The 14,649-nt window shown below is 41.7% G+C and overlaps 1 protein-coding gene across 1 annotated transcript in view; it reads left to right on the top strand.

Annotated features, from left to right (window-relative positions):
- Positions 1 to 5,076: 5,076 nt before the first annotated feature.
- Positions 5,077 to 14,649, top strand: part of EDN3 (endothelin 3) — a 38,522-nt gene continuing 28,949 nt past the window's right edge. The window contains exons 1-2 of the mRNA XM_061630263.1: positions 5,077 to 5,707; positions 8,862 to 9,135. Coding sequence (XP_061486247.1) covers positions 5,656 to 5,707; positions 8,862 to 9,135 — 326 coding nt within the window. The 5' untranslated portion in view covers positions 5,077 to 5,655. The remainder of the gene's footprint in view (positions 5,708 to 8,861; positions 9,136 to 14,649) is intronic.

Below are 14,649 nucleotides of genomic sequence, written 5' to 3'. Positions count from 1 at the left end.
ATGTCTCTGATCATTGAATTTCTAGAGGTTCCTCCTTTTCTCAGAGCTTTTGATGTCCTGATGAACCTAAACAACCTTATATATGTAAACATTATGGATACAACCCAGCCAAAGTTAAACATTTTGAAGTCTCATTGGTTTCTGTGGTAGAGTTAAACATATGCTTACACCTGTCCCACTGGCATCAATGGGGCTTCAATGGGTGGATTGTGCCTTGCCTGTCTTATGTTTAGCTATCATCCTTTGTGCCTCAATAAATAAGCTGCATGAAATGTCTGATCTCCCTTTAATTTTGTTGCTTGCTTAATGAAAGACAGCATCTGTCATTGCATTTTCCTAGCAACAACCACTTGGTAACAAATAAAGATAGATGGCAAAATCTAACAAAATTTAGTTACTAGTTTTGGGGCATTGTCACACATGAGGCTTAAAGCAAGTTTCAGTCAGTAATGCAAATGTAACATGCAGGGATCTGACAATTCTCAAGTTGCAGATGACAGTCCTCTGTAGTCCTCTGATCCATGTCAGTCAAAATATGTAGAAATCAGCCCTGACTTGAGAGCAGTCACACACTTCTAGAATTCATAATAGTTTTTGTACTTATTTAGCCAAGGGCTTCTTTCAGCACTGGAAATTTCATTTAATCTTTTTGTATTATATCCCAAAGAAAGCTCGGGATCAAAGCCTTGGCTTGGATGCTTCATTTTGAACTTTGATTGCTGTTAAGGAGAGAATGCATTTTATGACTGTGAGCTGACTTTGCACTGGGTGCAATGATCAAGCACTCCTTGGCTCCTCAGCATATGATGAAGCATTAAGGGAACATATATTCTCTCTCACTGTGTCCCCCTACTTTTCCTCCAAGGACCTCAGGACAGCAGACAAGGTTCACTTCCACTTCATTTAGTTAATAAGGAATGAATAAATAGATACTTGTATGAATGTTCATGCAATGTTTTTTTAAAAAATTAAAAAGCTCTATAGCTTTTCTAAAGCAAAGGAGAAGGGAAAACTGACAGCTCAATCGGTGTTTGATTCTCTGGTGTGCACATCTGTCATCTCAGGTGCAAAGCCAGACTTGCACTGCAGCTTCAGAATTAATTGTGAATTCTGTCTTTATAATATGTCTGCCATCACTTGAACAAAAATAACCGAAGATGGAATGATTCAGATGAAGAAGTAGGCTGGATTTTCAAGTAGTGGGTCACCTGTGTCAAGGCCAGAGCTGCCATTAAATATAGTCAAGGAGCAGATTTGGGTGTGTCATTAAAAAGCAGCACAGTGTCAATTGCCTAGGTAATTATTTTATTTTGACCACTGTGAGATGTATTTAGATGGTGCCTAAGGTATCAAATATCATGGACTATATCTGCCTGATACTGCCTCTAAATCAGGAATGGCTAACCAGGAACTATCATGTGGTCTGGATATTGCCTTACATGCATTTATTATACCTTATTAAAAGTTGGAATCTGAAAATGGTGATTGGAATATTTGGGTGAGACTCACGGTTTATCCGACAAAGTGGGCTCTATGTCACAATAAATCAGTAAGGCTTTAAGATGCCACAGGACTCTTTGTCATTTTTGCTACCACAGACTACCACAGCTATTCCTCTGGAACTGGAACTCAACAAAAGTTCATAAATATGACATAAAATTATGATGTTTCCTTGCTCTTCCTCATTGCTGTATGAAGACTTAATTGCTTGGGAAAGAGAAAGAATTTTGCAACATTTGAACAAAGGAAATAATAAAAACTATCATAGCCCTTGTAAACGTCTCATTGGCTGTAATGATGAGTTGTAACAAAAACTGGCTTCTCAGTACATTTTTATTTGCTATGAATCAGTGAAATAAAGCAATGCATTTTTGAGCTGGCAAGTGCTTTGCATATTTACAGACATTAAGGCTGAAATCCAATACACACTTATCTGGGAGTAAGTCTCGTTGAACCCAAAACTTCTGAGTAGGCATGTATTGGATTGCAGCCTAAGCTGTAGTTAGAGACCTTGGCCTACTGCTTGACAACTGCCAACAACTTTGAGGTTTTTGAAAAAACAAATTGTTCCTAACCATAGACTCACTATGCTGGGGTATCAGTCCTCTGGCACAAGTTCTATATAGCGTAAATGATTGCCAATATAGATGGCAGTTTATTGTATTATGGCTTCAATCATGCAGCAATTCCTCTTGCAAGTGAGCCATTTCCATGTAACAGAGAGTGATACATGTCATGCGTACCTAGCCAGATTTGTAAACTACAGCTCTCTATAGAAGCAGCTCTTCAGTGTATACAGGTCAATGGGGGAGTTTTCATATTATTTTGCTTATTGCTGGACATGACTTCAGCAATGGCTCCTATGTGTGGATCTTAGCCAGAGTGAACCAGCCCAGCCTCTCTTGGCACAACATATTGCAGGAGTACTTTCTCCACGCTATTTTATCTCCTTTAAAGAAGTGAAAAGGCCACAATGAGTCTAAATCTACAGTGCAGTGTATCAGTGGTGCATCTACAAAGTCCTATTAAAATGCAATGAATTTGCTACTTGTGTTAGGAAGTGCTAAGAATATTTTTAGTTACAGCTGAGATCATGGCTTGCAGCCAAAATAGCAAGGCACTATTGTAACCCTCACTCCTTCCAAAGTTCTTCTGGAAGAAACGTTAACAAGTACAAACAGTACTGAAACCCTTGTAAACTGTACATCATTGCTTTATGGTGAGGAAGAAAGGTTGCCAGTACCCTACCCACAAATAGCAACTATGTCTACACCTTTAAATGCTTGAAGGCACGGAGAGAGGCTATTGTTGCTGTGGCTCCTGCCCTGTTCTTCAATTGTTGAGGAAGGTGTTGGCAGCTACATTTTTAATTTGTATACCGCCTTTCTACATCACTGCACTCAAGGCGGTTTACAACCACAGAAATGTCAAAAATATACAGAAATAATCATACTATCATTCTATAATGCTAAAAAAAAATTAAAAAACACCCTAAAACAACGAATGTTACAGAAGTACATAATATTACATATACAAGTATTCTACACTTGCACAAAGTACTAATACAAAGTACTAATAAATACAAAGTACTAATACAAAGTACTCATAAATAAAACCCAAATCAGTTCCTTGTACAATAAAACATGAAACACCATACAAACAATACAAAATAATCATTAAAATAACTAACTAACCAAAATGAAGATTAAAGAACTGCATAGGTATGTAGGCATAAAGAAGAGACACCCAACAGTTAACATTTCAAAGTGGAAATCATCTCCGAATAAGGAACTGGTAATCAACATTGAAATAAAGGTGATACCTTCTGAGTAAATATATGACTAGGGTGCTTACGTTTTCAACCTTACTCATAAGTGACAACTAGAGAGCCAGTACGCTTTGCTTTTCAAACTCTGTTCTGGAAGACACTTTGAGTTCCTTGGAAGCTTATCTGCTGTTCCTTAATTATTAATGCAGTAATGTTATGTTATGGTTTATTTCTAGGCCGCCCTTTGGCCAAAAGGCCCTCAAGGCAGCTTACACGCAAATACAAAATACAAATAAAAACAATACAATTTACAAAAATTCAAGCCAACATAATGTGATGGCATACAAACTTCCCTAAAACACAAGTTTGCCAATCAATATCAATCTTTGCAATGTCGAAACAGGCTGTTGGGTATCTTCAGTGCACGCTTAGTTCCCAGGAGGTCTTTGCCAGTGTCTATGAACTGAGAGTGTGCCCTAGAACATATGCACGCCAGTATCCTGTGCAAAGAAGACATGCGGGGTTTCTTTGCAGATGAGTTGATGTGGAAAGGGTTCCATGACGGTAGGAAGTTGGCAGACCATTGGTTGCAGACAGCAAGATTAGATCTGGATTCATGCTATCAGTGCCAGGCATGGAGAACCAGTGGCCCTCCATATGTTGTTGGACTCAGGAATGATAGGAACTGTAATACAGAGATATCTGGAGGGCCATGGCTGGTTCCCTGTCCTCGATCCATGCCAGGGGCAAGGTACAAAGGCGCCATCTCTGTTATCTTTTCGGCGCCTATTGAAGACTTTCCCCTCTCAACAAGCCTTTTAAATCGAGTCCTATCCCAGTCTGCGTCTGTGCTGGAATTGCTTCAGAAGATGTTCGTAAACCTTTTTAAAATGTTTTTAATCTTAGATGTTTTGAAAGTTGTTTTTTTAAGTAACGTTTTTGAAGATGTTTTGTTTTAATGTGTTTTAAACTTTGTTTTTATGATGTTTTAATGTTTTTGGTGCTTTTGTTTGCTGCCCTGGGCTCCTGCTGGGAGGAAGGGTGGGATAATAATAATAATAATAATAATAATACATTTTCAGCCTGAGGGCTGCATTCCCTTCTGGATATGCTTCTAAGGTACACGTTGAAGGGACCAGAGGCAAAAGTGGGCGGAGTAACAAGTGTGACTTTTACCTTTGTACAGCAGGCTAGTTTGCACCCACACTCACATACCCCTCTTTACCATACGCCCAGGCAACCAAGAGGCACTATCAGAGTTCAAGTCCACATTCCAGCCAGGTAAAAATACTCAGGAGATTAGGAAGTGGGGCCAGCCCTGGGTGTGACCTGGGGAAGAGTCCTGAGGACTAGCCTGAGGGGCCACATTCCACCCGGCTCTGAGGTTCACAAGCCCTGATCTAGGCCATCCTCTTTCTACATGGCTTTGGACATACGGCTGACTCTCAGCCTCAACAGATCACCCCTGACTTTTCCCCTCCCAAGGGCTGGTGTGTGTGGGGGCGCATAGAGGTTGTTAGGAGGGCAACAGTTTAAGACTGTAAAGCGCTTTACCGATTAAACTCTGTTTCTGTATCTGAGTATGCTACATGAATCTGTACATGACACATAGCGAGGAAGGGCTTTATCACAGAGGGACGCGCTCACACCTCGAACCTCGCCGCTTGCCTTCTCCTCGATCGCGTAAGCTGCGAGCCTATGCCAACGCATGCAAAACCCAGGGCGGAGCGGAACCAATCAGGGCAGAGTCTGGGTGGCTACCACGCCCTGCGTCCTGCCCTAAGCCCCCCTCCCCAGCCGACGGCTCGCTTAAGCGCTGCGTTCAAGTGATGGGGCAAGATACCCGCGCCAAAATCCGTTTTGACGAGAGTAGGCTCATCCTCCAGCCCCGGCGGTGGAGCGGCGCCTCTCCCTCAGCATTTACCTGGGTCAAGCTGCTGCAGCAGGACGATGAGGGAAACGGAAAGAAGCAGAGCTCTCTGATAGCAGCTCGGCGACGGCGTGGCTTGGAAGCGATTGGTGCGCGCTGGCGCGGAAGCCCTCACACCCCGGGTTCGGACCGGATGGCGGGGTGCTGACTGAGAGGGAAAGGCGAGCTATGGGGCGCGTCTTGGTTTTGCAAGGCTTTCCCCGGGACTAGTTGTGCCAAGAGGGAGGTGGAGGGGGGAACACAAGCGGCAATTCAAGACCACCGGCGGCGGGAACACCTCGGCGCGTGGAGGTAACCAGTCCGGGAGAAGACCTTGCATGTAGACGGGAGTTTCCCTGCCGCCGAGAGTAATTTTGCATGCACCAAGGCGTGCAGGGTTTTCCCCTCCCCAGCCAGCCCCTCTCTTCCTTGCCCTCCGTATTTGCCTGCAAGTTGAGAAGCTTGCAATTTGGATTTGATGGAGCTGGGATTCCTGATACTTGTTGGACTTACAATTATCTCGAGTACAGGTAAAAAAAAGAAAAGAAAGGGTGGTGGAGAAAGAGATGCATTGCATTGGTTATTTCTGATCACTTTCTCGGAAGCGACAGCCGATAGCGACGAGACAGAAGAGAATTCGATTTCGCAGCTATGAGTCGCGCGATCCTTAACCTCGTGTACTCGAAAGTTAGTGCCCCTGAGTTGAGTAGGGCTTACTCCCTAGTAAATGTGCACAGGATCGTAGCCGTGCAGTCCAGTCCTATCATATCTACTGAGACGTGAGCCGTATGTAGTTCTGCATAGGATCGCTGCTTAAGGTTACAAATCCTATACCCAGTTACCTGAGGGTAAACCCCATTGAAGGAAATATGATTTGCTTCTGCGTATTAAATCCCACGGACAGTAGTGCCTCTTGAATAACCGTCAAAATCAAGGATACAGCTCTCTTCCTGGCGTTAAAATTGTTTTAAACATGTTTCTTCTGTTTAATAAGTTATTGTTAATAATACAATATACTAATTTATTAATATTAAACAATGAAATGCCCTGTAGTATAAAAGTAGAATAAATTAGAACAAATAAATAAGATTATTGCCTGCAGTCTTGTAACTTCTGAAATTTTGTTAGGTAATTATTAAATTTATATGGTCACCCATCACTAAATATCCCCTGGGTGGCTTAAAAGCAAGACAATATTAAAAATGCAGTATGAAATCATTAAAAACAACAGTTACCATTAAAAGACAAAAAAAAAACCCCAAAATTTTAAAGGTATCTGGTTCCCTCCTTGCTTTTTTAAAGTAGTGCTATTTGGCAACAAAAAATTATGAAATACCTTTCTATGAATATTAATAGTTCCTAAAAAGTATCCAGGATTTCCTGGATCAAGGAAATCTGACATTTTTTCCTCAAAATAAAAAGTAGAGAATTTTCCAAAGTATTATATTGCTTGTACATACCTTCGAGTTGTGCATGCTCACGTGATGCTAACCAAAAAAGAATCTGTTTTCTTGCGCTGTGATGAGCTGGGAGCCTGGAACTCCCTGGTTCAAATCCAACATTAGTCACAAATTCTCTTCATAGCTTTAGGGATAGCAGAGCTGATGTCTCGTGGCTGCAGTTGGTGATGGTAATTCTCGCTTGCATTATAAAGGGTGTTAGAGTGTTGGTCTACGACCTGGGAGACCAGGGTTCGAATCCCCACACAGCCATGAAGCTCACTGGGTGACCTTGGGCCAGTCACTGCCTCTCAGCCTCAGAGGGAGGCAATGGGAAATCCCCTCTGAATACCCCTTACCATGAAAACCCTATTAATAGGGTCGCCCATAAGTCGGGATCGACTTGAAGGCAGTCCATTTCCATTTTGTGAGGATTATCTCAGTAATCTGTTGGAATTGCTCTGAAGACACAAAAACTCCTGTATTATTTCCATCAGGACTGGACAAGGGTAATCAGGGCTGGTCAAGGGTCAAGGGAAATAATATAGGGTTTGGGGGGCTATCTCATGTGGCTGTACTGCACAGTGCAATGGTTGCATCCAGAATCTTTTGCCTATAGAGGAGAGGATGCTGGAGTGCACTTCTAATGATTGCGCTGTTGCTCCACTGACTTCCCTACAGGTAGTGCTGTGCTCTGATCTCCACTGAAATCCAGTGCGCCAGAGAGAACTGGCACAGGACAATAAAATGCGTCCCTAACTTGCATGCGATGGCTTGTTGCAAGGCAGCACACTTTTGGTGAGAAGTTTTCTCGCAGTGTAATCTCTGGAGTATTTCCTGCAGTTTATAGAAGTTGCACAAACCTAGTGTTAAGTTGTACATTTCTAGGGGCTCAAAACAAATTTTGAAGCCAATATTACTCCAACATACAAAATTGGACTACTGATCTCTGTACACTGGCAGCTTGGGACAAATAGCGCTTCTTAAACATGGCAAGTTAGTGCAATTTGACAGTAAATGTATCATTTTGTATTCTTTTTGTCTTGGTCATCCTCCATTTGTTCAGCTTTCCTCATTGGCCCCATTTGCACATCATCATAAGCCATTGTTAATATTTTACTGTGAATGCACAGATCAGTCATACTTTGCTCCTCTCCTAGGAGGAGGAGGAGGAGCAACAAACTATCCTTGGCTTAGTAGTGTGTCCAAATCAAAGATCATGGTTTGTTTCAATCCAAGCAAACCCACAAGCAAATATTGGCTTCAGATCATGGTTTGTTTGGACTTAAACAAACTATGAACTTTAGTTTGGATGTAACTCTAAGCCAAGGATTGTGGTTTGTTGTCCCTACTAAGAGAGTGCTGTTGTGGTCAGATTTTGCTTGTGGGCTTCCCAAGGGTATCAGGTTGACCACTATGAGAACAGGATGCTGGACTAGATGGACCATTGGCCTGATCCAGCAGGCTCTTACACTCTTATGAGCAAAGTGGGAGTGATCTGCTCATGAATGATAAACCATTAACCATGGGTTAAAATGACATTAAGCTATGGGTTAAAATGACATTAAGCATTTTAACCATGGCTAAGTGATATGTGTTCAGATGTCATGATAAACTGTGGTTTATTGTGACATGAATGAACCTGTACAAGCATTTGGCTCATGTGCTTCTTCCTCCTCCAGTGTAGTTATGAGGAATGGAAGCTTTTGCTCCTGTTTTTGATTAATTGCAGAATAGTGTTGCATCTCGTGGTTTGAAGCTGTCTTGTTTCAAATAAACCCTGGTTAACATTACTCTTAGTATTTTGGTTTCAGATGGCATGACAAGCCAGTTAATCAAAATGCAAGTGAAAGCTTCTGAATACTTCATGATCATGACAGAGGGAGTTAGAGGAGAGTGTGTGATCCAAGACTTACATAGGCTTGTTCCTGTCATAATGAGCCATGTTTAATCATAATGTCTGAATGTGACCTTTGATTAATTACTATCTCCATTTAAATAATGGGTGGAACCCTGAGTTTATCATAAATTCATGTTGATGATTTACTGCAGTTTTCATTCTGTATATTTTATATGTTAAAAAATAAAACGCTGTTTACTTTCAAGTCAGTATGAGATGTTCAAGACTGAATCTTTTCCCAGATGTTGCTGCCCTCTTATTGGCCTTAGCTGCCTAACCAAGAGCTGCGGGAATAGACATTTAGCTTTCTGATGCAACTTCTTTTATTCTTTCCCTGACCTGCAGGCTTCTCACTGCCCGTCTCTCACTCCCTGCTGCTCCCCAGTGGCGGCGGCAGCAGCAGCAGCAGGCTGAGGTTACCAGGGCTCTGGGAGAGGGTCAGCACAGAAAACAAGGCAACAGGAGAAGGGCTAGTCTCAGCCAGCAACACCACCGTGGAGAAAGTGGCTGGCCCAGAGGAAGTACACCACAGAGCCAAGCGCTGCACTTGCTACACCTACAAGGATAAGGAATGTGTTTATTACTGCCACTTGGACATCATCTGGATCAACACCCCAGAGTGAGTGAGGGGGTAGCACCTCCATACAGGGGTGGGGAAATGGGGGGGGGGTAAGCATGAGGTCAAGCATGAGGGGGTAAGCGTGAGGAGAAGGGCATTTCAAAAAGCAATACGTTCATCCTTTTAATTTCAGCATGAAAATACTTTGTACGGTCGGCATATGAGGATAAAACTACTCATATGAACATCCATATACAGAGGAAGTATACCTCTGGAAGGCAAACATCGTTTTCATGCTCTGCATGTGCACTTTCTGGAGACGTGTGGTTGGCACTGCTTGAAACAGGATGCTGGGTTAGGTGGACTTTAGGCCTGATCCAGCCTCATGTTGAATAAGGGAGCATGAAAGACCATGCTAAGGCACCCCAGCTGTTTTTTCCTGGACTGTCTTTCAAGCATCTCAAGGATGCAGGTGGGGAACAGCACCCTTGGAACATTCAAAGAGTAATTCTCAGGGACAAAATAGCATTGTCAGGTTTGAAAGCTACACTGTTGTGGCATACAGTATTAAGCCGGCAGCCTGAATGTACCTTTTGAACCTGGAAACAGTCTCTCTTTGCAGAGTACTGGATTTGGGCTCTGTTTACAGTTTAGCTGCTGCAGTGTAAACTTGCATGGTTCTGCTATGAAAGAGGTTCTGTGACTGATGGTACTAACCCTTAAAGTCACTGCTGAACTATAAGCGAATTTGCTGCGTTTACACAGCAGTTGGTCACCAATGCCAAAAGATCTAGGCCTTTGGTGTTTCCTGTGTAATCTTCCAACAACCCAAGGCAAAATTAGGTAGCTTGACCCAATTCTGTTTGCCCCAAGTTCATATAAGCTGAGGGTCAGATGGGGATTTAAAATGCTTAGTGGATGGGCAGAGAAGTGAACCCTTGCCCATGTTCCACCCCATCACTTCTCCAGGTATTTTTCTCTTGGCAAGAGTGGTTCCAGAGCCCCCTTTAGAGATAAAAAGCAGGGACAAAGCAGGTTCCCCACCCAGATTGTGGCTAGACCTTAAGGTTCAGATGGCATGCTAAACCAAACCTTGGCTAAATTTGCTTGGTGCTTATTATTATATTAATAATAATATGTTCATGAAATGTGTTTAACATTCTAGGTACTGTACTAAGAAATAAAATAGGTTCCTTATCCTAGGAAGGATAAGTATATTCAGGTTAATTAAAGTTTTTAATTATTGATGGATATTTCCCCCCTGTTTATCTTGCCAACCTGGTTTACAATTTTAGATTGTAAGCTTCTTGGGGCAGGGATTTGTACTCTCATAAATGTGAAATGGTCATTAGAGGAACCAAGTGGCAGTTGGTTCACCCAGGCTTGGACTATATATTGTTTCAGACTGCAAAGACTGCATATTGGTCCCTCAAGAGAAAAGAGGACCTCTGATCATAGAAAACTAGCATGTCAACAAGATTCTAGCTTGCCTTTCCCACTGGTGTTTCTACTAGGTTTCTATGTGTGAAAATACTTCTTTATCTGTGACAGCAACACAGCTTTCCTTATTACTATGGAGGATGTGTATATGGTTTTGTCCTGTACCCTTCTAGCCAAGTCACTGCTAGCTAGAAGGGAATATGAGTCCATAATACCTGTTGGTTTCCCAGTGCTTCTGTCTTTAAGAAAAGACTGCATGGTTGAGTTTCTTTTTGCTTAAGAGCCAGTAGCCCTTTATGCAGCCTCTATACTCTTGCCATTTAGTTTGAAGATTTATAGCCCACCTGTTAATTTGAAGATTTATATTCCACCTTTCACTTGAAAGTTCCTCAAGATGGCTTAAAACAGATTGCAGTAGTACAAAGCAAAACCCCAAACATACACGCACAATCCAGCAGCTCTTGGTCTGAGCCAGGCCTCGGAGGGGCTCAGTCCCCAGAACATAGTACTGTATCCTTCAAAATGATAGTAAAGTATGTCTTTAAGCCTGTGCAGAATGCCTTTCTCCTTGTCACCGAGTAAATATGACCTACACCCAACCTCCAAGATAGTGGCCAAGGTTTTTAGGTCAGAGTATATATGGCTTTCAAACAGGCCTTAAAAAAATGTAGCAGACATTTTAAAAAAATGTAGTGTCCTAGATTTACTCCTTTGAGAACTATCAGAGGCTTAAGCTGTTTTATGCTCTGAATGTTAGACATGACTTATCTTTTTACAGTGTTTATTTATTTATTAAATTTATATTCCACCCTTTCTCCCCGAAGGAGCCCAGGGCAACAAACAAAAACCCTAAAATCATTTTAAAGCATCTTAAAAACAAAAGACTTTAAACAAAACATTTAAAAACATCTTTAATATACAACTTTAAAAACATCTTAAAAAACAATTCCAACACAGCCACAGATTGAAAAGACTTGTTGAAAGAGGGTCTTCAGTAGGCACCAAAAAGATAACAGAGATGGCACCTGTCTAATTTTTAAGGGGAGGAAATTCCAAAGTGTTGGTGCCACAACATTAAAGGTCCGCTTCCTATGTTGTGCGGAACAGACTCCCTGATAAGATGGTATCTCCAGAAGGCCCTCACCTGCAGAGTGCAGTGATCGACAGGGTATATAAGGGATAAGATCTTTCAAGTATCCTGGTCCCAAGCTGTGTAGGGCTTTGTACACCAAAACCAGAATCTTGAACTTGGCCTGGTAGCTAATGGGCAACCAGTGCAATTTTTTTCAGTAGTGAGGTAACATTGAGTGAGCAGTGGTACTGCTACATTTTGCACCAGCTGCAGCTTCCAGACCAACCTCAAGGGCAGCCCCACATAGAGCACATTACAGTTATCCAGCCTAGTGGTTACCAGTGCATGGACAACAGTGGTCAAGCTATCCCCGTCCAGAAATGGCTGCAGCTGGCTTACCAGCCAAAGCTGGTGAAAGGCACTCCTAGCCACTGAGGTCACCTGGGCCTCTATTGACAAAGATGGATACGGGAGCACCCCCAGACTATGAACCTGCTATTTCAGAGGGAGTACGACCCCATCCAAAGCAGGCAATTGACCAATTAACCAAACTAGGGAACTACCAACCCACATTCATGTTACTATAATTTGGAAATGCTGGTATGGAGCTTCTGCAATGCCTTACTCTGAGAAGAACAAGAAAAAATTGTGTCAAGCCACACTGAAAACGTGTACCAACTGTGTTATGCTTGAGTATACTGTTAGATTTCGGCTGCATCATTGCTGAGCAGCTGGATTTCATAGAATCATAAAATGGTAGAGTTGGAAGGGTCCTATAAGGCCATTGAGTCCAACCCCCTATGCAATGCACGAATCCAACTTAAAGCATTTCTGAGCTCTTGGGGCATAAGTTACACAAATGAGCTTTCATTCTGTATCTGTTTAGTGGTCATGATCTTCTCCACAGAACTGAGGAAATTAGCCATCTGTGAATGATTGTCTGCTTCTCCTCAGGCTGGCTTTAGTACTTAACTTTCAGCACAATCCGAACTATTTCTACTCAGAAGTTAAAATGGAAATGGACTGCTTTCAAGTCGATTCTGACTTATGGTGACCCCATGAATAGGATTTTCATGGTAAGCGGTATTCGGAGGGGGTTTACCATTGCCTCCCTCTGAGACTGAGAGGCAGTGACTGGCCCAAGGTCACCCAGTGAGTTTCATGGCTATGTGGGGATTCGAACTCTGGTCTCTCAGGTCGTAGTCCAATACTCTGACCACTACACTACACTGGCTCTCATTTAGAAGTTAAGCCCTATTGAATTCAGCCCAAGGCTCTCTCTAGGAAGGTGGGGTTAGGATTGCAGCCTTAGTTAGCTTCGCTATAGAAGTGATTGGAGGGAACAAATGTATGTGTCCCAGCCAATTTGAAGTTTGATTGGAATGCAGATTACTTTGACCCTTATGAAGATGCCAGTTGAGAAAACACTGCACTTCTTCTGATTTATATAACATTGATAAATGATAAATGTATTTGACTTGTGGCCTGAATAATTACTATTTAAATTTCAGATACATAGAAAAAGGTATGAATTCCAATGAATATCTTCCATTATAGTAGTCAATTCCCACAGCTAAATGTAAATGTACAGGCATACCCCGCTTTAACATACGCAATGGGACTGGAGCATGTATGTAAAGTGAAAATGTACTTAAAGTGAAGCAATTATCTACGCATGTATTGCACAGAAATCGCCACTAGATGACAGCAGTGTCATGCCATTAAGTGTCCGTAATTGCAAAGCACGCGTACGTTAAGCGGGGTATGCCTGTACTGCTTTCAAGTTGATTCTGACTTATGGAGACCCTATCCAGTGGCTATGCTGGCTGGGGCTGATGGGAGTTGTAGTTTAAAAAAGTAACTTTTCCAAGCTCTGCCTATGAATAGGGTTTTCATGAGGCTGAGAGGCAGTGACTGGCTCAAGGTCACCCAGTGAGCTTCATGGCTATGTGGGGATTCAAACCCTGGTCTCCCAGGTCATAGTCCAACACCTTAACCACTACACCACACTAGCTGTCCTAAACGCCAGGAATTGAAATCAGTGCCCAATGTATCATAGAGAAATATATACACATATATTTTCAATTTAAAACTCCTGTATGATAGTAAATAACTTCACAAGCCAAATCCAGATGTTAGAGGATTTTTTTAAACCTTGGAATTATATGGTTCTCTGGATCCTATCATGTTCTCCATATGTATTTTCTCAATTACACTTTGTGTCAGATGATGGATTGTCTAGTTTTCCACAGTGCTTGTCTGTGAAAAGCTGTAACAGTTGCCCTGGAACATTTTTGTATAAATATGCTTGTACTAGTAATTTATAATTTTGGTTAGATAATACAATAATATTTTGATAGTATATGCTGCTATTGGATTCCATACCAATACAACTCTTAGTTCCAATACCACTCTTTGGCAAAGAGATGTAAATATAGAATCCGAGCCATTCCACACATGACATGGTAATGGCCTGAGTGAATCCTTGAAAGATGGATGCAGCTAATACTGGCTCTCCAGGCATACCTTTAAAAGTACACCCAAAAATATTGTGAGTGAAGTAGCTCAATAAAGGAATATGAATTTCCATACTGAACTCTATCACCCTTTTAAATTACAAACTAATAATGCCTCGGACAAATATAACATTCTTTCAGCATTCACAATTTCCATGCATTGAGTGTGTTACTTGTTGAGCTTCTGTTTATCCTTTACATATTTACTAAAAGAAAATAAAACGAATAAGAATGATGTGGAGTTCTCGTTCTAGAGCAAACTATTGTTTCAAACTATACATTTTGTACATGGGATGGATTACATTTTTAATGTGGGAACAGATTTCTAATACTGGGTTTGTAAGGCACCTACATAAACAAATTGTGGCTTTCCCCTTCATAATATGAATTAGCCAGAGCCAGAACATCTGTTGGTTGCCACTTCCAATTTCTTCAAAAGAAAAATGGGTTAGATGTGCGGGTGGCTTGCATACCACATATGATAAGCACGTATTTGTTCTTTGGAAAGTGTTTCTGAATTGTTAGTGTTTGTCTTTAGTCTCTGAA

This window comes from Rhineura floridana, chromosome 6, assembly GCF_030035675.1.
Source record: "Rhineura floridana isolate rRhiFlo1 chromosome 6, rRhiFlo1.hap2, whole genome shotgun sequence".
Taxonomy (NCBI): Eukaryota; Metazoa; Chordata; class Lepidosauria; order Squamata; family Rhineuridae; genus Rhineura; species Rhineura floridana.
The sequence above is the reverse complement of the archived record's forward strand: the minus strand, read 5'-3'. Positions and strand labels throughout refer to the sequence as shown.